General features: G+C 35.7%; 2 protein-coding genes across 4 annotated transcripts in view; one reads left to right on the forward strand and one right to left on the reverse strand.

The window, feature by feature from the left end:
• Window positions 1–27417, reverse strand: part of LOC103282677 (multidrug and toxin extrusion protein 2) — a 48282-nt gene that overhangs the window by 14721 nt on the left and 6144 nt on the right. The window lies entirely within an intron of this gene.
• Window positions 3812–27012, forward strand: slc47a1 (solute carrier family 47 member 1). Of its 2 annotated transcripts, XM_062960668.1 has the most exons (16): window positions 3813–4018; window positions 11346–11447; window positions 12910–13127; window positions 13287–13329; window positions 15504–15548; window positions 15721–15818; window positions 17575–17672; window positions 19719–19832; window positions 19941–20008; window positions 22560–22668; window positions 22839–22914; window positions 24513–24582; window positions 24690–24822; window positions 24975–25069; window positions 25171–25252; window positions 26471–27012. In XM_062960668.1, exons 1-16 carry the CDS (start codon window positions 3878–3880, stop codon window positions 26698–26700), a joined length of 1722 nt encoding a protein of 573 aa, XP_062816738.1. In that variant the 5' UTR covers window positions 3813–3877; the 3' UTR covers window positions 26701–27012. The 2 variants fall into 2 exon arrangements, with proteins under 2 accessions (XP_062816740.1, XP_062816738.1); XM_062960670.1 differs by lacking the exon at window positions 15504–15548 and having other exon boundaries at window positions 3812–4018.

Here is a 27417-nt window from a genome sequence, read left to right on the forward strand (position 1 = left end):
CCACCAGACTTCACCACAGCAACGCGTGGCTGGGTACAGCTAGTATAACATATAAGAATAATGTATAAGAAAAATAAAACAATATGCTATATAATATTATCATTATTTATTTGTCTCCCACATTTTTATTTTATCTCCTTTCGAACATATGAACCTTGGCTTCAGATGCATCGTCATCTATGTAAATCCCAAAGCGGTGTCTAATCTCGATCCGTTAATAAACAGCTCGGTTCTACGAAGGAAGGAAGGGCAAAGGTATCCATCCTCTTGACGCCTTTCCTTGACGCGTAGCATTGCAACAGAAATCCTTTGCAATAGCAACCAGTGCGTCTACACGGTCGAATTAATGCAGATCGACACCACTTGGGTCTCTGATCAGACTAGAATTGCATTGGTTGCTCAGTGTTTTTGTTGGAAAAGCTGCCCTGCTTATTAGGCCTTTGGGAAGCTTCCCGAGTCAAGAACGGCACCGTCTCTTTAAATATGTTCTTTGGAAGGACTGAGTCCTCGTTCCTTGTCGAATAAATAAATGAAATATAGCGTAATGCAAGCCAAGATCCATAAGAAATAAGCCTTCATTTGGATTTCCTCCCAAATTGACAATCTGATTCTGAAAGCCTTTATTTATTTTTTGAGTCACTATATTCATTGGGAGAAAGAGAGGAGAAAAAATAAAATAAAAATGATGATAATAAAAATAATATAATAATATTCCATCAAGCAGAACCCAGGCTGTTCCTTCAAAGAACACTAGGTGGCGCCATGAGAAAAGAGGGAAAGTGCATTTGATTGACATCTGCATTGTCTGCATTGACATTCATTTGCATGCTCAGTAATGTATTCAAATGTATTCGTTCACACACGCATCATTGGACCGACATTGATAATGATAATTGATAACAACAATAATATTAATATATAATAATAATAATAATAATAATAATAATTAATATTATTATTATTATTAATATTATTATATAAATATAATTATAAAATATATTATATATATATATTATAATTATAATATTTAATATTTTAATTTTAATATTGCTGTGTCATAATAAATTTTTAATAATGATAATTTTCACAATACTGTAATAATTTTAATAAGAATAATTTCACAATAATAATAAATTTAATCATAACCATTTCAATGATATATATTGTCGAAGGCTTTCATGGCCGGAATCACTGGGTTGTAGTTACTAGTTAGTATTCCGGGCTGTCTGGCCATATTCCAGAAGCATTCTCTCCTGACGTTTCGCCTGCATTTATGGCAGGCAAATGTGAATGTTGCCATTGGCCAGCTTGAATAGCATTGAATTGCCTTGCAGCTTCAAAGCCTGGCTGCTTCCAGCCTGGGGGAATAATTTGTTAGGAAGTGTCAGCTGGCCCAGATTGTTCCCTGTCTGGAATTCCCCTGTTTTCTGAGTGTTGTTCTTTATTTACTGTCCTGATTTTAGAGTTGGAACAAGGCCGGCTTGTGCAACCTAGATAGATATTGCCTTATATCCTCATGTGACGGGAAAGGATTAGTGGAGGGAAAAACCCAGTCCCAAATAGAAATCTCCCATTGTGAGATACAATAATAATTCAATAATAAATAATGATTTGATAATAAGATTGAATAAATAATAATAAATCAGGAAAATAGTTCCATGCTATGCTAATTTTATATATACATATATATATATATATATATACACACACACATATATATACAATAATTTATAAATATATAATATATAGTATATACTTATAATATTGATAATATTATAATGTAATACAATACTATAATAATATTAATATAATATAATAATATTCATTATATATTATATATTAAATGTTATATTACTAATAATACTACCATATAATGATATAGTACAATATAGTAATTTAATGCTCATGCTAATAATATATTGTATGCACATTTGATTTGTAAGCCGCTCTGAGTCCCCTCCTGCGATTAAGTGCCAAGTTTTTTTTTAAAGATATTTTAAAGATGTTTTTAAATTGTTAGATTTTAGCCTTTCTTGTAAGCCGCCCAGAGCCCTAGGGGAGTGGCAGCATATAAGTTTAAATAATAAATAAATAATATAAATAAAGTGAACACTGCCCAGCAAAGGATTCCCCCAGGCAGCAACAGCCAGGCTTTGAAGCTGCAAGGCTATTCAATGCTAATCAAGGATGGCTAGACAGCTCAGAAAACTCACAGCATAGTCATAATTAATAATTTTGATTAAGAATGGTATGCATTCTGGGGAAGCTCTGCATTTATGTCCTATTTGCATATGAAAGGCATGCATGATATCTAAATATAATAGTACCATAGAATGATATAGTACAATATAGTAATTTAATGCTTATATTATGCTATGCTAATAATATATATTGTATGTTCATTTGATTTGTAAGCCGCTCTGAGTCCCCTTCGGGGTGAGAAGAGCGGGATATAAATGTAGGAAATAAATAAACAAATAAATAGCAACACGCTATGCTAATTTTGCAGATATATATATAAAATATACAATAATTTATAAATATATATTGTATATACTTATAATATTGATAATAATATTATAATGTAATACAATATTATACTAATAATATAATAATATTAATTATATATTATATATTAAATGTAATATTACTAATAATATTACCATATAATGCTATAGTACAATATAGTAATTTAATGCTTATATTGTGCTATGCTAATAATATATATTGTATGTTCATTTGATTTGTAAGCCGCTCTGAGTCCCCTTCGGGGTGAGAAGAGCGGGATATAAATGTAGGAAATAAATAAATAAATAAATAGCAACACGCTATGCTAATTTTGCAGATCTATATATATAAAATATACAATAATTTATAAATATATATTGTATATACTTATAATATTGATAATGATATTATAATGTAATACAATATTATACTAATAATATAATAATATTAATTATATATTATATATTAAACTAGCTGTGCCTGGCCACGCGTTGCTGTGGCAAAGTGGTGGTGGTATCGGTTAAAACTTGTTGTGGAATTTTTATTTGATGTTATTTGTATTTTTTTAAATTAATTTTATTGTCACTTATCTTTTTTATTTATTATATTTTATTATTTTGTTGTATTATTTTTAGTCATTTTGTTATAGTATTTTATTGTATTAATTATTTTAGTGTTTTTTATAATTTTTATTGTATTATTTGTATTTATTTTTTTATCATTATTTTATTAACACTGGGCTGAGTGGGTTGCTAGGAGACCAAGTGGGTGGAGCTTAGCCTTGTAACTGGCAGCAATTGGATAAAAACTATTATTCCTCTCCCTCTAATTAGGAATTTATTTTTCTTTTCTTTTTGTTGTATCAACCTAGAGGCATGGATGAGGGGTTGTGATGTCAATTTTCGAGGTTGTGGGGTGTTTACTGTTGTTGTTTTGTCCGCTGCCGTGATGCCATCACTCTTTTATATATATAGTTAAATGTAATATTACTAATAATATTACCATATAATGCTATAGTACAATATAGTAATTGAATGCTCATATTGTGCTATGCTAATAATATATTGTATGTTCATTTGATTTGTAAGCCGCTCTGAGTCCCCTTCGGGGTGAGAAGAGTAATAAATGTAATAAATAATAATAACAATAAATAAAATACAGAACATGTGAAGGTCTCTAGTAGCCCCCACCTTTGGGGCGTGGGCGTGGCTATTTCGCAGCGTCCCCGCCCCCCTTTACGTCACGGCCAATGGGAGTGGGGATTTCCCCCGTGGCCACGCCCCGGGCTCCTTTTGGCGCGCCCGAGCACGTGGCCGGGTCCCATTCGGGGCGGGCGGCCGTTGAGGAATGGAGGAGGCCGGGGAGGATCATGAGGCCCCGGGAAGAGGACGAGAACGAGGCCGGGCAAGGGCCCTCTCGCTGGGCCAGGGGCTGGAGGAGGGCCCGGCGGGGGATGCCTCTCGGGGTCTGGCAGGAGGTGCCTGAGCTGGTCAAGATCGGAGGCCCAGTGGTAAGAGCAGTATCATAATAATAATAATAATAATAATAATAATAATAATGGCGGGAGAGATTATTTGGGGGTGGGTATGCATTGATCCCTCCTTCTCTCCTTCTCCCCTTCCCTCCTTTCCTTCTGGCCCATCTGCAGGGAAATAGAGAGAGATAAGGAGGCAAAGTCTGGCCTTGTTTGAGCCCAAAGATCATCAGGCCCTTTTATGGCTAAGCACACAGCAAGCACATTCCTCCAGGAGCTCCTTTCCCCCCTAAACATGCCAATCAATCTTGGCAGAGGATCTAGAATGATATTTATTATATAGTATATTTATAATACAATCTAGAATTATATTTATAATATATCTATAATGCAGTATAAATATATGACATTATAAATATCATTCTAGATCCTCTGCCAATATAATATATATTATACTTAGATAAATATTATATAATATATATATACCCTGTTTCCCTGAAAATAAGACATCCCCAAAAAATAAGACCTAGTAGAAGTTTTGCTGAATTGCTAAATATAAGGCCTCCCCCGAAAGTAAGACCTAGCAAAGTTTTTGTTTGGAAGCATGCCCGGCGTCTGCCAAACAAAACACCATAGCATGCAGGATTGGTAAATGTACATAATAATAATAATAATTATTATTATTATTATTTTATTTTTATACCCCGCCTCCATCTCCCTAGAGGGACTCGGGGCAGCTTACATACCAGTTGTATATGGAAATAATGGTAGTAACAAGAAATTCTTGACAGGATTCACAGTTTGTCTGGTTATGTTGGTTTGTGATGACAACTACTGTACAGTATAGAATCAATGTTCATTTTTTTTTGTTCAACAATGAATATGAATTCTTCTTCATGGAAAAATAAGACATCCCCTGAAAATAAGACCTAGCTCATCTTTGGGAGTAAAAAATAATATAAGACACTGTCTTATTTTCGGGGAAACACGGTATATATATATATATATGAAGCCTCCGGTGGCCTAGGGGATAAAAGCTTTGTGACTTGAAAGTTGGGTTGCTGACCTAAAGGCTGCCAGGTTTGAATCCCACCCGGGGAGAGTCCGGATGAGCTCCCTCTATCAGCTCCAGCTCCATGCAGGGACATGAGAGAAGCCTCCCACAAGGATGGTAAAAGCATCAAAACATCCGGGCGTCCCCTGGGCAACGTCCTTGCAGACGGCCAATTCTCTCACTCCAGAAGCAACTTTGGTTGCTCCTGACACAAATATATATATATACTAGCTGAGCCCGGCCACGCGTTGCTGTGGCAAAGTCTGGTGGTATGGGAAATAAAGTATTGAGGAATTGGTGGTAGTTAAGGAAAAGGGTCCCCTGGGCAGAGTGGGTTGCTAGGAGACCAAGTGAGCGGAGCTTAGCCTTCTAACTGGCAGCAATTGGATAAAAACAATTATTCCTCTCCCTCTAATTAGGACTTTATTTTTCTTTTCTTTTTGTTGTATCAACCTAGAGGCATAGATGAGGGGTTGTGCTGTCAATTTTCGAGGTTGTGGGGTGTTTACTTTTGTTGTTTTGTCCGCTGCCGTGATGCCATCACTCTTTTATATATATAGATATATATATATTGCATTATAGATAGTATTATAAATATACTATATAATAAATATAATTCTAGATCCTCTGCCCATATAATATAAATATATTATATTTAGATAAATATTTTATATATATATATATATATATTGCATTATAGATATATTATAAATATAATTCTAGATCCTCTGCCCATATAATATATTTAGATAAATATTATATATATATATATAGGTAAAGGTTTCCCCTGACGTTAAGTCCAGTCATGCCTGACTCATCTCTATTGTAAGCCAAAGAGCCGGCGTTGTCCGTAGACACCTCCAAGGTCACGTGGCCATTGGCATGACTGCATGGAGTGCCGTTACCTTCCCGCTGGAGCGATACCTATTGATCTACTCACATTTGCATGTTTTCGAACTGCTAGGTTGGCAGGAGCTGGGGCTAACAGCAGGTGCTCATTCCGCTCCCGGGATTTGAACCTGGGACCTTTTGGTCCACATGTTCAGCAGCTTTAACACACTGTGCCACCAGGGGCCCCATATATATATATATATATATATTTAAGGTAAAAGTAAAGATCTTCCTCTGACATTATATGTTCAGGTAGAGATTATCAGTATTAATTATATTATTACCATATTTTATTTTATTATTTATTGTATTATATATTTTATAAATAAAAATTGATTGTATAATATTTATTATATTATAATTTATCATATTTTAATTATCACAATTATTAATGTTATCATAATTATAATAATAATAATAATTACTATAATTATTATAATTCTATAGTATTATTATCATCATAATAGTAATAATATCCATATAAATAAAGCTTATATATTATATATTATATCATATTATTATATAGATTACTATATATTATAATATTATATATACACGACTGGACATAATGTCAGGGGAAAACCTTTACCCAATATTATATGTATATTATATTATTTCCCCTGATATTGAGTCCAGTCGTGTCTGACTCTGGGGGTTGGTGCTCATCTCCATTTCTAAGCCAAAGAGCCGGCGTTGTCCATAGACTCCTCCAAGGTCATGTGGCCATTGGCATGACTGCATGGAGCGCCGTTACCTTCCCACCGGAGCAGTATCTATTGATCTACTCACATTGGCATGTTTTCGAACGCCGGCTCTTGGACTTAGAAATGGAGATGAGCACCAACCCTCAGAGTTGGACACGACTAGATTTAATGTCAGGGGAAAACCTTTACCTTTATCATTGATATTATATCAGGTATCATTATTACTAATAATCATATCATTAATAATATCATTACTATTATTGCTATAGATGCTATTTAATGACTTTTTGAGAAGGAGTTATAGTCCTAAGAAGGCAGATGTGTCTATGCTGCAGGGTTAAATGCCGCTACTATTATTAGAACTTGAAGTGGCGTCAAACCGCATTCATTCCACAGTGCAGACACATTTTGTTTCTTGGCCTGAAATGCCTCCCTTTTTTCCTGGAAGCATCTGATGCCTGGGGAGATAACAATGGAGGGATCATAAGACCTTTCTTGTGGAACGCAATGCCCTGAGTTCAAGCCCTGTGATATATATATATATATATATATATATATATATATATATATATATATAGATAGTCTAGGCATATTATATTAATAATATTAAATTCTAATACAATTATTATTATACACTATTATAACGATATATTTATATTACATGTAATATTACTAATAATATTACATTATATTCTTATAGTACAATATAGTAATATATAATGCTTATATTGCGCAATACGAATAATAAAATATATTGCATGTACATATGACTTGTGAGCTGCCCTGAGTCCCCTTCGGGGTGAGAATGGCGGGATATAAATGTCACTAATAAATAAATAATATAGTAATATATAATGTTTATATTATGCTATATGAATAATATAATATATTGTATGTACATATGACTTGTGAGCCTCCCTGAGTCCCCTTCGGGGTGAGGAGGACAGGATATAAATGTCACTAATAAATAAATAATATAGCAATATATAATGCTTATATTGTGCTATACGAATAATATAATATATTGTATGTACATGTGACTTGTGAGCTGCCCAGAGTCCACTTCGGGGTGAGAAGGATGAGATATAAATGTTGCTAATAAATAAATAATATAGTAATATATAATGCTTATATTGTGCTATACGAATAATATAATATATTGTATGTACATGTGACTTGTGAGCTGCCCAGAGTCCACTTCGGGGTGAGAAGGATGAGATATAAATGTTGCTAATAAATAAATAATATAGTAATATTTAATGCTTATATTGTGCTATATGAATAATATAATATATTGTTTGTACATGTGACTTGTGAGCCGCCCTGAGTCCCCTTCGGGGTGAGAAGGACGGGATATAAATGTCGCTAATAAATAAATAATATAGTAATATATAATGCTTATATTATGCTATATGAATAATATAATATATTGTATGTACACGTGACTTGTGAGCCGCCCTGAGTCCCCTTCGGGGTGAGAAGGACGGGATATAAATGTCGCTAATAAATAAATATGTGTGTATGTGTATATATGTATATGCATACACATATATACACATACATGATTCAGAGTTAGGGACTGAGATTATTATTATTAGCAGTATTATTAAATTATGATTATTATTTAACAATTTATTAATATTAGATTGTTAGTATTAGATTATCTTCTATTATTATTCAATTATTATTTCAACATTATTATTAAGTATTAGATGAGCAAGTATTATTATTAAATTATTTTAAAATTATTAATTTAAATTTAATTTAATTAAACAATAATTATCCTATCCTATTTTCTCACAATGGGAGATCTCTATCTCAGGACCGGGTCCCCCCCCCCCCCCCCCTGATCCTTTCCCATCACATGAGGATATAAGGCAACATCTGTCTATTTTCTTCTTCCTGCTCCCCGGGGCGGATTGTTCCCCTCTTTTTTACGGGAAAAGCTTGCACAAGCCGGCCTTGTCCCGACTCGCCTTGGATTTTGTCCTCTTCAAAGAACAAGAAAACACCCGGCGGGAGGGTTGGTTTCCAAGAGACACAAAGGGAAGAACAGAGGAAAGGAACGGATAAATACGTAGCCATCGATCATCTTTCTATCTCTAGTCATTTCTACTCATTTATAATTTTATCCAATCCATGTTGGTTACTAATATGTTTTTATTGACTTTTATTGACCCTACCTATCTATCTATCTACCAATCTATCGGTCGATTAACCTATCTACCTACTTATTTTATTTATTCATTATTATTATTATTATTTCTCTAATTGGTGTATCACCTATCTATCTATCTACCAATCTATCGGTCGATTAACCTATCTACCTATTTATTTTATTTATTTATTTATTTATTAATTATTATTATTATTGTTATTTCTCTAATTGGTGTATCACCTACCTACCTATCTATCTACCAATCTATCGGTCGATTAACCTATCTACCTACTTATTTTATTTATTTATTTATTATTTCTCTAATTGATGTATCACTTACCTATCTATCTATCTACCAATCTATCGGTTGATTAACCTATCTACCTACTTATTTTATTTATTTTTTATTATTATTATTTCTCTAATTGATGTATCACTTACCTATCTATCTATCTACCAATCTATCGGTCGATTAACCTATCTACCTACTTATTTTATTATTATTATTATTATTTGTCTAATTGGTGTATCACCTATCTATCTATCTACCAATCTATCGGTCGATTAACCTATCTACCTACTTATTTTATTTATTTATTTATTATTTCTCTAATTGATATATCACTTACCTATCTATCTATCTACCAATCTATCGGTCGATTAACCTATCTACCTACTTATTTTATTTATTTATTTATTATTTCTCTAATTGATGTATCACTTACCTATCTATCTATCTACCAATCTATCGGTCGATTAACCTATCTACCTACTTATTTTATTATTATTATTATTTGTCTAATTGGTGTATCACCTATCTATCTATCTATCTACCAATCTATCGGTCGATTAACCTATCTACCTACTTATTTTATTTATTTATTTATTATTTCTCTAATTGATGTATCACTTACCTATCTATCTATCTACCAATCTATCAGTCGATTAACCTATCTACCTACTTATTTTATTTATTTATTATTATTATTATTTCTCTAATTGGTGTATCACCTACCTATCTATCTATCTACCAATCTATCGATCGATTAACCTATCTACCTACTTATTTTATTTATTTATTTATTTAGCGAGACTCTACTGTAATATTAATAATATTATGATGTAATACAATATAATAATACACTATTAAAATTGTATATTTATATTATATGTAATATTACTAATAATATTACAATATAGTGTTATAGTACAATATAGTAATATATAATGCTTATATTGTGCTATATGAATAATAGAATATATTGCATGTACAGTAGAGTCTCGCTTATCCAACATAAACAGGCCGGCAGAATGTTGGAAAAGCGAATATGTTGGATAATACGGAGAGATTAAGAAAAAGCCTATTAAACATCAAAATAGGTTATGATTCTACAAATTAAGCACCAAAACATCGTTTTATACAACAAATTTGAAAGAAAAAGTAGTTCAGTACACATTAATGCTATGTAGTAATTACTGTATTTACGAATTTAGCCCCAAAATATCACAATGCATTGAAAACATTGACTACAAAAATGTGTTGGATAAGTGAATGTTGGATAAGTGAGACTCTACTGTACTATATTGTACTATAACACTATATTGTAATATTATTAGTAATATTACATATAATATAAATATACCATTATAGTAGTGTATTATTATTATTATATTGTATTACATAATAATGTTAATATTATATGCATATACAATATAATATATAAAATATCACAATGCATTGAAAACATTGACTACAAAAATGTGTTGGATAATCCAGAACGTTGGATAAGTGAATGTTGGATAAGTGAGACTCTACTGTATATTGTACTATAACACTATATTGTAATATTATTATTAATATTACATATAATATAAATATACCATTATAGTAGTGTATTATTATTATTATTATTATTATTATTTTATGACACAGCAAACAAGATAGATATGCTGAATTTCGTATTTGCTGTGTCATAATAAAATAATAATATTATTATAAAATAATAATAATAATAATAATACACTACAATATAATGGTATATTTATATTATATGTAATATTACTAATAATATTACAATATAGTGTTATAGTACAATATAGTACAGTAGAGTCTCACTTATCCAACATTCAATCATCCAACGTTCTGGATTATCCAACACATTTATTATTATTAATATTATTAGTAATATTACATATAATATAAATATACCATTATAGTAGTGTAGTATTATTATTATTATTATATTGTATTACATAATAATATTATTAATATTATATGCATATACAATATAATATATTATCTAACACCTATCCATCCTGTCATATTCATATATCCATCTAACCCTTCCTCTCTAAATATCTATTTATCCATCCATCCACACACACTCTTTTGTATTTAGAAAAGACTCCCAACCATCCCCGCATGTGGAAAGGTAGCTTCTGTTGGCTAGGTGTCTATCATACGGGGAATGTCAATATCTATAAGTCCTTATGAGTCAATATAAGGCTCTAGTCCTCATGAGGTCTCCTTTCCTCTCTCCCTTCTCTTCTTCCCAGTTCGTGGCACAATTGCTGGGCTTCCTGATCAACGTGGTCAGCTCCATCTTCTGCGGCCATTTGGGCAAAGCCGAGCTGGACGCCGTGACCCTCGCCGTCTCGGTAAGGAAGGCTCTCCCTCAAAGGGACCCCCAGAGGGCATCCAGTCCGGGGCTGGAAAAGCACCATCAAAGCCCTCCCAACTGACGGTCATTCAGCCGTAGAGATATAATAGATACACTATATTCTATATCTATAGCTATCGTACAATCCTAGAGTTGGAAGAGACCCCCAGAGGGCATCTAGTCCAACCCCTTGCAGCCAGGCAGGAAGAGCTCAATCAAAGCCCTCCTGATAGATGAAAGACCATCCAGTCTATAATAATAATAATAATAATAATAATAATAATAATATACAAAATCCAGCATATCTATCTTGTTTGCTGTGTCATACAATGTCGTTGTGTCAATAATAATAATAATAATAATAATAGAATCCCCTCCAGTCCAACCTCCTTCTGACATTAAGTAAGACACCATCTGATCCTTCCCGACAGAGGGCCACTGAGTCCCTACTAATAATTGATGATGATGATAATAATAATAATAATAGTTGGAAGAGACCCCCAAAGCGTTCCTAGTCCAATTCCCTTCTGCTTTTAAGTAAGACACCATCAGATCCCCCCCAACAGAGGGCCATCCATCCCTTACTAATAATAATAATGATAATAATAGTAGATTTGAAAGAGAAGCCCAAAGAGGGCCCTCTAGTCCAACTTGTTTCTCCCATTAAGTAAGACACCATCCGATCTGTCCTGACAGAGGACCATCCATCCCTTGCTAATAATAATAATAATAATAATAATAATAATAATAATAATAATAATAGTAGGGTTGAAAGAGAAGCCCAAAGAGGGCCCTCTAGTCCAATTTCTTTCTCCCATTAAGTATAAGACAACATCCGATCTCTCCTGACAGAGGGTCATCCAGGCCATAATAATAATAATAATAATAATAATAATAATAATAATAATAATAGAATCCTAGAGTTGGAAGAGAATAATAATAATAATAATTTTATTTTTGTACCTTGCCACCATCTCCCCAGAGGGACTCGGGGCGGCTTACAGATATAAAACCAGCATACAGTAATATCAAATACAAAAATTTAAAAGGCATTAAAAATCACAATCATTATAAAACACAGCAATAAAAACATAAAATGAGTTGGGCAAAGTGCCCAAAGAGGGCCCTCCAGTCCAACCCCCTTTCTGCCATTAAGAAAGACACAATGCCTCTGCTATTATTATTATTAATAATAATAATAATAATAATAGGAAGAGACCCCAAAGGGCATCTAGATATCTCTAATATCCTAGTCCTGGACCTAATGTGCATGTGTGTTATGTTGTAATGTACATGTAAATAGAATAATAGAGTTGGAAGAGAAGCCCAAAGAGGGCCCTGCAGTTCACCCCCCTTCTGTAGGGCACCATCCGATCCCTCCTGAGAGATGGCCACCTGGCCTGTGTTTAGAATCGCCTAGCTTTGGCTGTGTGCGGCTTAACCGGACCTCTCCCGCGCAGGTCATCAATGTCATCGGCATCTCCATCGGCACGGGCTTGGCCTCGGTCTGTGACACGCTCATGACCCAGACCTACGGCAGCCGCAACATGAAGCGGGTGGGCACCATCCTGCAGCGGGGCATCCTGATCCTGCTCCTCTTCTGCTTCCCCTGCTGGGCCGTCTTCCTCAACGCCGAGCGCATCCTCCTCCTCTGCCGACAGGACCCCGAGGTCTCCCGGTACGGAGATAATAAATGTTCTTTATTCAGTGTTTTTATTTGGTTGCGTTTCCCCAAGAAGAGATATGAGCACCCTTGCCCCTCTAAAATGGCATTTTGGCTTCTTATTATGTGTCTTATTTGAATAAGGAATAGCATTCTATTCTTTGTCTCTTGCAGGTTAACCCAAGTTTATGTGATGATATTTATTCCTGCTCTCCCAGTAAGTCTCGCCATTTCTCTCTTAAACCAGGAAGATGGGGTAGAAACAATAGTATATTGTTATATATATGTGTGTGTGTAATTATTATTATTATTATTATTTTATTATGACACAGCAAACAAGATAGATATGCTGGATTTCGTATCACAAAATCACAAGTCGAACACTTCCCAAGTGTCTAGGACTGTGTGATGTATTATTATTATTATTATTATTATTATTATTTTATTATGACACAGCAAACAAGATAGATATGCTGGATTTCGTATCACAAAATCACAAGTCGAACACTTCCCAAGTGTCTAGGACTGTGTGATGTATTATTATTATTATTATTATTATTATTATTTTATTATGACACAGCAAACAAGATAGATATGCTGGATTTCGTATCACAAAATCACAAGTCGAACACTTCCCAAGTGTCTAGGACTGTGTGATGTATTATTATTATTATTATTATTATTATTTTATTATGACACAGCAAACAAGATAGATATGCTGGATTTCGTATCACAAAATCACAAGTCGAACACTTCCCAAGTGTCTAGGACTGTGTGATGTATTATTATTATTATTATTATTATGACACAGCAAACAAGATAGATATGCTGGATTTCGTATCACAAAATCACAAGTCGAACACTTCCCAAGTGTCTAGGACTGTGTGATGTATTATTATTATTATTATTATTATTATTATTATGACACAGCAAACAAGATAGATATGCTGGATTTCGTATCACAAAATCACAAGTCGAACACTTCCCAAGTGTCTAGGACTGTGTGATGTATTATTATTATTATTATTATTATGACACAGCAAACAAGATGGATATGCTGGATTTCGTATCACAAAATCACAAGTCGAACACTTCCCAAGCGTTTAGGACTGTGTGATGTATTTTCGGATTATTATTATTATTTTGCTATGAGCTGCAGTCCAAAAATATCTGGAAATTATGGCCCTATAAATACTGTATATACTGAAGTATAAGCCTAGTTTTTCAGTCCTTTTTTAAGGCTGAAAAAACCCCTCTCGGCTTATACTCTGGTGAGGGTCCTGCTTGGCTTATATTTGGGTCAGCTTATACTCGAGAATATATGGTACATTTATTATTATTCTTGGTATTATCACATTTATTATTTTTCTCTATTATTGTTGCTACTATTACATTTATTTTACTCTATTATTATTATTACATTTATTATTTCACTCGGATATTATTATGACATGTATTATTTTCCTATATTATTATTATTATTACATGTATTATTTTACTCTATTATTATTAAAAGGATACATAAGTACATTTACATTGAAAAAGATGAGAATAATGATTTGATCAGAGTTGGACAGTCTTATATATATAATCAAAGATTGTCACTACTATTACTACTGTTATTGTTGTTATTATTATTATTTAATCCTAGAGTTGGAAAAAACCCCAGTTCAACCCCCTTCTGCCAGGCAGGAAAGTACAGTCTCACTTATCCAAGCCTCGCTTATCCAAGCTTCTGGATTACCCAAGCCATTTTTGTAGTCAATGTTTTCAATATATCATGATATTTTGGTCCTAAATTTGTAAATACAGTAATTACAATATAACATTACTGCGTATTGAACTACGTTTTCTGTCAAATTTGTTGTATAACATGTTTTGGTGTTTAATTTGTAAAATAAAAACCTAATTTGATTAATAGGCTTTTCCTTAATCCCTCCTTATTATCCAAGATATTCGCTTATCCAAGCTTCTGCTGGCCCATTTAGCTTGGATAAGTGAGACTCTACTGTATATATAAAATTTATATCTTATTTATTTACTGTAGATATATATATATATTTAAATATAATATATAAATTTGATATAAATTAGAACTTGCACCATATTTCTATTAAATTAATTATTATTATATTGTTATATTACTATATTATGTTAATGTAGTATAATAATAGTTTATTATATTAATAATGATATATTATTATTAATAATATCAATATTCAACACTTGAAAGCATTTGCAAAAACAGGACTCCGCTGAATCAAAAGCAAGCCTCATAAACCATCACCCCCACTAGCCAGGTCTAATAGGAATTGCAGTCCAAGAAAGTCCATAGGGATGGAAAATGACAGAAGCATCCCTTAATTTTTGCTTGTCCTTCTTTTTCTGTAGGCAGCGTTCATCTACCAGCTACAGATCCGATATCTGCAGAGTCAGGTATTTGCTTGAAGAGGTGACAAAGCCCATCATCCTGTAGGTGGTTGATGGATTTATCTGGAATTTGTAACTTTTTGGGAAGCATCCAAGGCACTGCGCTGTCTATAGGCTTGGCACCTTGAAGTTCAGAGTAAAACCTGGATCATCAAGTGCAAATTCCTTCCTTTTTAAGGCCATCCTCCTGCCCCAGGTGATCACCGGTGTGGTGGCCAACATCCTGAACATCATCATGAATGCCGTCTTCCTCTACACCTTCGATCTCGGCGTAGTGTGAGTTCAAATGTATATCTATCTATATATAAGAGTAATGGTGTCCATTCCTCCTGCTAAACAACAAAAGTACAAGCCCCAGAACCTAGAAATTTGCCAGCACAATCCACCATCTTTGCCCCTAGGTTCTGACAACAAAAAGAAAAGAAAAATAAAGTCCTAATTAGAGGGAGAGGAATAATAATAATAATAATAAAACTTTATTTATACCCCGCCACCATCTCCCCAATGGGGACTCGGGGCGGCTTACATGGGGCCATGCCCGGGAAAAATACAATATAACACAATATAAAAACAACATATCATAATACAATTACAACAATACAATAAAGAATCATATACAGTACAACACAAAATCCAAAGAGCAATATAACAGGGCAGGCCGCACTAATACTCAGTTAAAACTCGGGGTGAGAAAAGAATAAGAAAAAGGATAAGAATAAAACCACAGGGAACTAAGGAAAAGATAGCAGACAGTCTAGAGGATAAATAATGGGGGGCGTAACAAAAGCATGTAACAGTTACTCTCCGAAAGCACATCGGAAGAGCCATGTTTTTAGATCTTTCCTAAAGTCTGAAAGAGTGGAGGCTTGCCTGATTTCAATGGGCAATGAGTTCCATAAACGGGGGGCCACAGCAGAAAAGGCCCTCTCCCTTGTTCCTACAAGGCGGGTCTGGGATAAAGGCAGTGGCGACAGGAGAGCCTCCCCTGACGATCGCAGAGATCGGGCAGGTTTATGGTAGGAGATACGGTCACGAAGGTAGGTGGGTCCCAAACCGTTTAATAATTGTTTTTATCCAATTGCTGCCAGTTAGAAGGCTCATAAGGGATAAGCGAATGTTGGATAAGTGAGATTCTACTGTAATATGAAATAATTACTGTGGTAGAATAATACAGAACAATAATAATCTCTAAAACTAGGACAGTAAATAAAGAGCAACACTCTCAAACCAGGGAAATTGGGAATTCCACAAAGGAAACAATCAGGGCCAGCTAACACCTCCCAACAAAGGATTCTTGCAGAAAGGAAGCTGAGAAGGGAGTGAAGCAGTGTGTATTACCAAAGTCATTATTATTACTATCATTACTATTATTATTATTATTGTGTTGCTGTGAACTGTGAAAATGAATACAATCTGGCTCCAAGTATTCAAAAACACTAAAATCAGAATATATAAAACTTACTGTGGTATAATAAAACAGAACAATACAATCTCTAAAATCAGAGTACTAAATAAAGAACAACACTGAAAACGGGAATTCCAGACAGGAAACAATCAGGGCCAGCTAACACCTCCCAACAAAGTATTCCCATCACCAAAGTCTGGCAAATCCTCTATTTTCTGAGGGCTACAGACTTTTTTTACCTTTTACCTTAACTACCACCAATTCCTCAATACTTTATTTCCCATACCACCATACTTCACCACAGCAACGCGTGGCCGGGCACAGCTAGTATATATATATATGTGTATAGATATTCACCTGCCTCTGCAGTGACGCCTAGTGGCCAACTTGGATATAGACTCTTTAGACCCAAAGTGATGGATATTTATTTACTTGTCTCTGTAGTGACACCTAGTGGCCAATTTGTGTATATACTGTTCAAATCCAAAGTAATGAACATTTGCTACATTGATATATAACATGTGATATGTATTCACATGTTTCTGCAGTGACATCTAGTGGCCAAACTGGGTATGGAACCTTGTCCCATATTTTCTTTTATTTGTTGTTTCTTTCTTTCTTTTCTAGGGGCTCAGCCTGGGCAAATACGCTCTCCCAAAACTTGCAACCGCTGCTCCTTTTCCTTTATGTTTGGTGGAAAAAGATACACAAGAAAACATGGGGAGGTAGGTGAAATTTCACTTCTTTCACCCCCCCTTGAAATCCTGATTAAATTTCTTATTTAATTATATATATATATATACACACACACACACACACCGTATATACTCAAGTATAAACCGACCCGAATATAAGCCAAGGCACCTAATTTTACCACAAAAAACTGGGAAAACATTGACTCCAGTATAAGCCGAGAGTGGTAAATTTCAGAAATAAAAACAGATACTAATAAAATTATATTAATTGAGGCATCAGTAGGTTAAATGTTTTTGTATAATTATATAAAGCTCTAATTTAAAATAAGATTGTCCAACTCTGATTAAATCATTATTCTCATCTTCTTCAATGTAAATGTGCTTATGTATCCTTTTAATAATAATAGAGTAAAATAATGCATGTAATAATAATAATAATAAATACAGGAAAATAATAAATACAGTAGAATCTCACTTATCCAACATTTGCTTTTCCAATGTTCTGGATTATCCAACGCATTTTTGTAGTCAATGTTTTCAATACATCATGATATTTTGGTGCTAAATTCGTAAATACAGTAATTACTACATAGTATTACTGAGTATTGAACTACTTTTTCTGTCAAATTTTTTGTATAACATGATGTTTTGGTGATTAATTTGTAAAATTATAACCTAATTTGACGTTTAATAGGCTTTTCCTTAATGCCTCCTTATTATCCAACATATTTGCTTATCCAACATTCTGCCAGCCCGTTTATGTTGGATAAGTGAGACTCTACTGTATAATAATAATAAGTTCAGAGTGAAATAATAAATGTATTATTAATAATAATAAAAATAGAGTAAAATAAATGTAATAGTAACAACAATAATTGAGAAAAATAATAAATGTACCATATATTCTCGAGTATAAGCAGACCCAAATATAAGCCAACCAGGACCCTCACCCGAGTATAAGCTGAGGGGGGCTTTTTCAGTCTTAAAAAAGGGGCTGAAAAACTAGGCTTTATACTCGAGTATATAAAAAAAGGTAAAGGCTTCCCCTGACGTTAAGTCCAGTCATGACTGACTCTGGGGGTTGGTGCTCATCTCCATTTCTAAGCCAAAGAGCCAGCGTTGTCCAAAGACATCTCCAGGTCATGTGGCCGGCATGACTGCATGGTGCGCTGTTACCTTCCCGCAGGAGCGGTACCTATTGATCTACTCACATTGGCATGTTTTCGAACTGCTAGGTTGGCAGAAGCTGGAGCTATCAGCGGGTGCTCATTACGCTCCCGGGATTTGAACCTGGGACCTTTCGGTCCGCAAGTTCAGCAGCTCAGTGCTTTAACACACTGTGCCACCAGAGGCCCCCACTCGAGTATATACAGATCTATATATATAAAAGAGTGATGGCATCAGGGCAGCAGACAAAACAACAAAACTACAGGCCCCCCAACCTCGAAATTTGACAACACAACCCATCATTCACGGCTCTAGGTTGATACAACAAAAAGAAAAATAAAGTCCTAATTACAGGGAGAGGAATTTATCCAATTGCTGCCAGTTTGAAGGCTAAGCTCTGCCCACTTGGTCTCCTAGCAACCTACTCAGCCCAGGGGACAGGCACAGTTAGGCCTCACTTAGGCCTCTTCCACAAATTATCAGATTTTAACTGGATTATATGGCAGTGTAGACTCAAGGCCCTTCCACACAGCTATATAACCCATTTAGAATCTTATATTATCTGCTTTGCACTGGATTATCTTGACTCCACGCTGCCATATAATCCACTTCAGTGGATTACCATACAACAGACATTAAATACCACCACTACCTCAACAATTTCTCACCAAAACCACCAGAAAATGCCACAGCAACGCGTGGCTGGGCACAGCTAGTATATATATATATGTGTGTGTGTGTGTGTATGTATGCATGTTATAAAAATAAATAAAATAATGCAAAAATTATATATATACATTATTTATTTTTACATTATTTTATTGTATTTTATTAATTTGGAAATGTTAATTTCATTTTTAATTTCGTTTCATTTTTTTAATTTCATTTTCCCCACCTCTCTGCTTCCAGGCTGGGGGTGGGACTGCCTGCAGGAGTGGGGGGGCTTCCTGCGCCTGGCGCTGCCCAGCATGCTGATGATGTGCATTGAGTGGTGGACCTTCGAAATCGGGAGCTTCCTCACCGGTGAGCCTTCCTTCCTTCCTTTCTTTCCCCGGGACACACTTCCTCTTCCCCCTTTTCTGGTGTTCATGGCACCAATCACTTCCCTCCAACTCTATTGACTTCCTGCAGGAATGATCAGCGTCGTGGAGCTGGGCGCCCAGTCCATCATTTTCGAACTGGCCACCATCGCCTACCTGGTGAGCAGCAGTTTAAGCCTCTATCCTCAATGAACATAAAGCACTAGAACAGGGGTCCTCAAACTTTTAAAGCAAAGGGCCAGTCTACAATCCTTCAGACTATGGAGGGGCCGAATTATCATTTGAAAAAAAATACGAACAAATTCCTATGCACACTGCACATGTCTTATTTGTAGTGCAAAACAACAACAACAACAACCATGAAAGAACAATACAATATTTAAAAATGAAAACAATCTTAACCAACATAAACCTATCAGGATTTCAATGGAAAGTGTGGGCCTGCTACTGGCCAATGAGATAGTCAAGTTCATTAGGATTGTTGTTGTTGTTGTTGTTGTGTGCCTTCAAGTCCTTTCAGAATTTGGGTGAGCCTAAGTCTAAAATTAATTATTTATTTACTTACTACATTTATTTACTACATTTAAATCCCACCCTTCTTACCCCGAAGGGGACTCAGAGCAGCTGTATGTACATACAATATATTATATTATTAGCATAGCACAATATTAGCACTATACATTACTATATTGAACTATACCACTATACTGTAATACTATATGTAATATATAACATATAATTAATATTATTATATGGCATTATTATTAGTATTATATTGTATAACATTATAATATTTTTATCAATATTATATGTATATACAATATATTATATTATTAAAACTGATATAAAAATATATTATAAAACTGAGGGCGGGGGCCAGGTGAATGACCTTGGAGGGCCGCATCCGGCCCCCGGGCCTTAGTTTGGGGACCCCTGCACTAGAAGAAGTCTGTGCCCCCGAGAGATTACAATAGTTTGAGCAACCTCTTCACCTCACCCTAAACCTAGCATTTAGGATGTTCTGTATTATTATTATTATTATTATTATTATTATTATTATTATTATTATTATTTAATATTATGATTACATTACTATGATTCAATATTATTACGTTATTATTGCATTATTTAATATTTATATCATTTCATTACTGTATATACTCAAGTATAAGTCTAGTTTTTCAGCCCTTTTTTTAAGACTGAAAAAGCACCCCTCGGCTTATACTCTGGTGAGGGTCCTGGTTGAGTCTCACTTATCCAACGTTCTGGATTATCCAACGCATTTTTGTAGTCAATGTTTGCAAAACATCGTGATATTTTGGTGCTAAATTCGTAAATACAGTAATTACTACATAGCATTACTGCGTATTTGAACTACTTTTTCTTTCAAATTTGTTGTATAACATGATGTTTTGGTGCTTAATTTGTAAAATCATAACCTAATTTGAGGTTTAATAGGCTTTTCCTTAATCCCTCCTTATTATCCAACATATTCACATCCAACATTCTGCCGGCCCGTTTATGTTGGATAAGTGAGACTCTACTGTATTTGGCTTGAGAATATATGGTACATTTATTATGCTTCTCTATTATTATTGGTATTATTACATTTATTATTTTTCTCTATTATTGTTGCTACTATTACATTTATTTTACTCTATTTTTATTCTTATTAATACATTTATTATTTTGCTCTGATCTTATTATCATTAATAATAATAATAAATTATTAATCTATTAATAATAATAAATTGATAAGGCCCGGGCTGCAGCGCAGGCTGGTGAGCAGGCAGCTGCAACAAATCACTCTGACCAAGAGATCATGAGTTCGAGGCCAGCTCAGAGCCTGCGTTTGTCTCTGTCTTTGTTCTATGTTAAGGCATTGAATGTTAGCCTTACATGTGTAATGTGATCCACCCTGAGTCCTCTTTGGAGTGAGAAGGGCGGAATATAAATACTGTCAATAAATAAATAAATAAATATTGCATTTATTATTTTACTCTTATTACATGTATTATTTTCATGTATTTATTATTATTACATGTATTATTTTACTCTATTATTATTAAAAGGATACATAAGCACATTTACATTGAGGAAGATGAGAATAATGATTGGATCAGAGTTGGACAGTCTTATCTTAAATTTGAGCTTTGTGTAAATATTCAAAAACATTTAACCTACGGATGCCTCGATTAATATAATTTTATTGGTATCTATTTTTATTTCTGAAATTTCCCACCCTCGGCTTATACTTGAGTCAATGTTTTCCCAGTTTTTGTTGTGGTAAAATTAGGTGCCTCGGCTTACATTCGGGTCGGCTTATACTCGAGTATATACGATATTATTTAATATTATTTACAGTGTTATTTAATATTGTTGCATTATTAGATTATTATTGAATATTAATATATTATATCTTAATCATTGTATAATATAGCATATTATATTGTATATGCAATATTTTATTATTACATTATTATTACATCTGTATCTAATAATAATAAAGCTGTAGTAAGAATGCTACAGTAATAATACTATGACAATAATGTGAGAGTAATAATAGAATAATACTGTTATGATGCCAATATAATAATAGTGCAGTAATTATTACTATTGTAATGATACTATGATGATGTAATGACTGTACTATAATAATACTATGATAATAATGTAATAATAATATTAATATTCCTATTCCTCCCCACAGCTACCCCAAGGCATGAGCGTTGCGTCTGGGGTCCGGGTGGGGAACGCTTTAGGGGCCGGTGATGCAGCACAAGCCAAGACGTCGTGCATCACAGGCCTCCTCTGCTCTGGTGCGTATGTCTCTTTAAGGACTGGCCTGCTGAGCCAGGTGGGCGGGGCTTTCTCTCAGAACAGCTCGTCCTTCCTTAAAGGCACAGCGTCCCACAAACGGTTGTTGTAGTAGAAGCCACAGAAGGTGTCCGTACTGAACGTGTTCCTACTCTGTTTCTTTTTTCCAAAGGCGTCTTTGCGGTAATCTTTGCAGGACTCTTGGCGGCCATCAGAAACGTGGTAGCCTACATTTTCACCAGCGACAAGTGCGTATGACCCTACTATTTTTCCCTTAAGACATTATTTTAAATAATGTAGAATAATAATACATTAAAAAAATTAATTTAATTAATAACAAATCACTTCTTTGATCCAATTCGTTCTAAAATTTAAGTGGAATTTAGAAACTTAAAAATTCATTTGAGATTTTAATTGTTACACTCATATTTTAATGCAGTCTGTATTGTGTCATATTGACTGTTAGCCGCATTGAGTCCCTATATTTATTGAGAGAAAGGCAGGATAAATATAAAGATGATCTATATATAAAAGAGTGATGGCATCACGGCGACCGACAAAACAACAAAACTACAGGCCCCCCAACCTCGAAATTTGACATCACAACCCCTCATCCATGCCTCTAGGTTGATACAACAAAAAGAAAAGAAAAATGAAGTCCTAATTAGAGGGAGAGGAATAATTGTTTTTATCCAATTGCTGCCAGTTAGAAGGCTAAGATCATCCAACTTGGTCTCCTAGCAACCCAATAAAAAATAATAAAAAGAACACTAAAAATAATTAAAAACACTAAAAGATTAATACAATAAAATACTATAATAACAAAATAACTAAAAATAATACAAGAAAATAATAAAATATAATAAATAAAAAATAACTTACAATAAAATTAATTAAAAAATACAAATAACGTCAAATAAAAATTACACAACAATTTTTAACCAATACCACCCCCACTTTGCCACAGCAACGCGTGGCCGGGCACAGCTAGTAATATAATACAGTAGAGTCTCACTAATCCAAGCCTCACTTATCCAAGCCTCTGGAATATCCAAGCCATTTTGGTAGTCAATATTTTCAATATATCGTGATATTTTGGTGCTAAATTCGTAAATACAGTAATTACAACATAACATGACTGCGTATTGAACTAATTTGTTGCATAACATGATGTTTTGGTGCCTAATTTGTAAAATCATAACCTAATTTGATGTTTAAAAGGCTTTTCCTTAATCCCTCCTTATTGTCTGCCGGCCCGTTTAGCTTGGATAAGTGAGACTCTACTGTAATAATATTCCATCAAGCAGAACCCAGGCTGTTCCTTCAATGAACACTAGGTGGCGCCAAGAGAGGATAAAAGTGCATTTGATTATGCACTCACCATTGCGTTCATTTGCATACTCCGTAATGCATTCACATGCATTCGGTCACACACGCATTAATGAACCTGCATTGATATTCATTTGCACACTCAGTAGTGTATTCACTAGTGCATTTAGTCACACACTCATAATTGGATCGACACTGATATTAATTTGCACGCTTGGTTGCACACTTCAGTTGTGCATTCAATTGAGAACTCAACCTCCTGATCTGTATTTACACCCATTCACACACTCAGTTGTGTGTTCACTAGTGCACTCGGATGCACACTCGCCATTGGATCAGCATTTACATTGGAAATGCTGGAAATTGACAGGTGACTATTTCTTTGGGCTTTGGCGCCACCTAATGTTTGGTGTGAGCATTGCTCGGGTTTTCCACTTTTCAACCATTCTCAGTCTCGAATCTTTCGAATTAGTGAGAAAAACCTATAAATATTTCTTGCTTCATTTCTACCTTCCAGAGAGATTGTGGCCTTGGTCTCCAAAGTCATGAAGATCTTTGCTCCCTTCCACCTCTTCGACGCGATAGCCGTAAGTAACCTCCCCGCAAAGAAACAGGCACAGATCCGTTTGAGGGCAAGTTTCTAGTCCTCAAGGCTGAAATCAAGTCCTTTTCCCCCCTGAAAATGCCATTCCAGGCCACCTGCGGAGGGGTTCTGAGAGGCGCCGGGAAGCAAAAGGTTGGAGCTATCGCCAACGCGGTCGGCTACTACGTCGTCGGCTTTCCCATCGGCATCACCCTCATGTTCAAATACGGCCTGGGAGTCATGGGTGAGTCAGTGGCCCTCCGCCGGGAGGGATCAAGTGGTGTCTTTCCATCTTGGCAGAGTGAAGGTTGGACTGGATGGCCTTTAGGGGGTCTCTTCCATCTTCTTGGGATCTATAATGGCCTTTCACTGAGACCCTGTTGCTTCTCCCGCCAGGTCTCTGGACCGGGCTGATTGTCTGCATCTCCTTGCAAGCTGTTTCCTTTCTGGTGGTCGTCCTGCGGATGGATTGGAAGAAAGCCGCCGAAGAGGTGTGTCCCTTTCCTTATCCTCCAATTAATTGCCTTTGTGTGGGCCATGAGGACTAGGATCTTGTATCTGATGCTCCTTTTTTGGGTTGTTATATTTTCAGGCCCAGATCCGGGCGGGATTGGGGATCCGGCTGCAGGGCGAGGCGGAGGAGGAGACAGCAACTGGCAAAGCTGTGCCTTTAGGTACTTTCAATGAACAAGCAATGAGTCCTTTTTGGTTTTAGGGGGATGATGGGAGCTATTCCACAGTAGAATATGAAGCCCTCTGGAGTCTCTTCTAGACGCTTTTCATCAGATGGCCATCTGTTGGGAGGGTTTTGGTGGTGTTTTTCCCTTCTGGCAGAAGGGGTTGGACTGGATGGCCCTTGGGGTCTCTCCCAAGTCTATGAGTCTAATAATAATAGCTAGAATTACTATTATATAATAATAATAATAATACTCATAGAGTTGGGAGGAACCTCCAGCAGCCATCCAATTCAACCCCTTTCTGCCAGGAACATGGAATTAGTATTATAAAATTATTATTATTATTATTATTATTATTATTATTATTATTAGACTCATAGAGTTGGGAGGGACCCTAAAGGCCATCCAATCAATCCCCTTCTGCCAAGCAAGAAGATAGAATTACTATAATATATAATAATATCTTTTTGCTTGGCAGAAGGGAGTTGGACTGGATGGCCTTTAGGGTCCCTCCCAACTCTATGAGTCTAATAATAATAATAATTTTATAATACGAATTCCATGTTCCTGGCAGAAAGGGGTTGAATTGGATGCCTGCTGGGGGTTCCTCCCAACTCTATGAGTCTAATCATAATAATTGTATACTATTAATTCCATGTACCTGGCAAAAGGGGGTTGAACTGGATGGCCTCTAGGGGTCCCTTCCAACTCTATGAATCTAATAATAATAATAGATAATAATACCATAGTAATTCTATCTTCCTGTCTGGCAGAAGGGATTTGAACTGGATGGCCCTTGGGGACTCTCCCAAGTCTATGAGTCTAATAATAATAGCTATTGTTGTTGTTGTTATTATTATTATTATATAGCAATTCTATCTTGTTGGCAGAAGGAGGCTGGACTGACTCACCTTTGAGGTCCCTCCGAACTTTGAGTCTAATAATAATAATAATAATAATAATAATAATAATAGATAATTTTAATCTAATAATAATAATAATAATAGATAATTGTATAATATTAATTCCATGTTCCTGGCAGAAGGGGCTTGGACTAGATGGCCTCTGGGGGTCCCCTCCAATTCTGAGTCTAATAATATATTGATAATAACATAATAGTAATTTTATCTTCCTGCCTGGTTGAATGGGGTTGGACTGGATGGCCTCTGGGGGTCCCTTCCACCCGCATTTTATGGTGTTTCTTCTTTTTTGCAGCCTACTTGGCCACTGAAACAAGTGTCCCCAATGGCGCCGCCTTCGTGGGCTTGGGCCCTGACGACGGCGGGGCTCCGTCCGCACACCAGCTGCTCCCCTCCGAGGATCTACCGGATTTCGCCGTCTTGTCCGGGAAGCAGCTCTTGGTCCGGCGGGGGCTGGCTGTGGCCTTGGCCGTGGGCCTTTTGATCGCAGGGATCCTCACCCGCTTCCTGCTGGACGGCCGGTAGGAGGAGCAGAAAAGATCCCGTCGGGTTCTTCAGATTGCAAGGAGGGATCACCCAGGATTCCTTTGCCAGAACCTTGTTGAAAGGTTGGGATCCTTCCATTAATGGGATCCGGCAAGAAGACATCTATTTCCCATTGTATTCCTTCCATTGATGGGACCCTTCCATTCATCAGATCCTTCAATGTGTGGGATCTTTTCATTGATGGGATCCACCAAGAGGAAATATGAATATTTCCCCCTCTATTCCTCCCTCCACCAGTTTTGTAATTCTTTATTTTACAGGGTTTTTACAAATAAAATTGGTTTTCTGACAGTTTTGACTGATGAATGGATTTTAAAGGAACCCTCTTCAAGTAGTTGATTGGCTGGAGGAGGAGGGGCGTGGCCTTCTCAGTCAAGTAGGCTCTCTTCAAGCTCTTGATTGGCTGGAGAGGTGAGGGGCGTGGCCTAGGAGGGGGCTAGAAGGCGGATAGGCCCAGCTCAGAAGGGAGAGGCGGGGTTTTCAATGAGTGGGCGGGGCCTGGAAAGGACTTGGAGAGAAAGGAGGAGCTCTCTTCAAGCCCTTGATTGGCTGGAGAGGTGAGGGGCGGGGCCCAGGAGTGGGCTAGAGGGCGGATAGGCCCATCTCAGAAAGGAGAGGCGGGGTTCTCAATGGATGGGTGGGGCCTGGAAAGGACTTGGAGAGAAAGGAGGAGCTCTCTTCAAGCCCTTGATTGGC

The sequence above is a fragment of the Anolis carolinensis genome, unplaced genomic scaffold (assembly GCF_035594765.1).
Source record: "Anolis carolinensis isolate JA03-04 unplaced genomic scaffold, rAnoCar3.1.pri scaffold_7, whole genome shotgun sequence".
NCBI classification, from domain to species: Eukaryota; Metazoa; Chordata; class Lepidosauria; order Squamata; family Dactyloidae; genus Anolis; species Anolis carolinensis.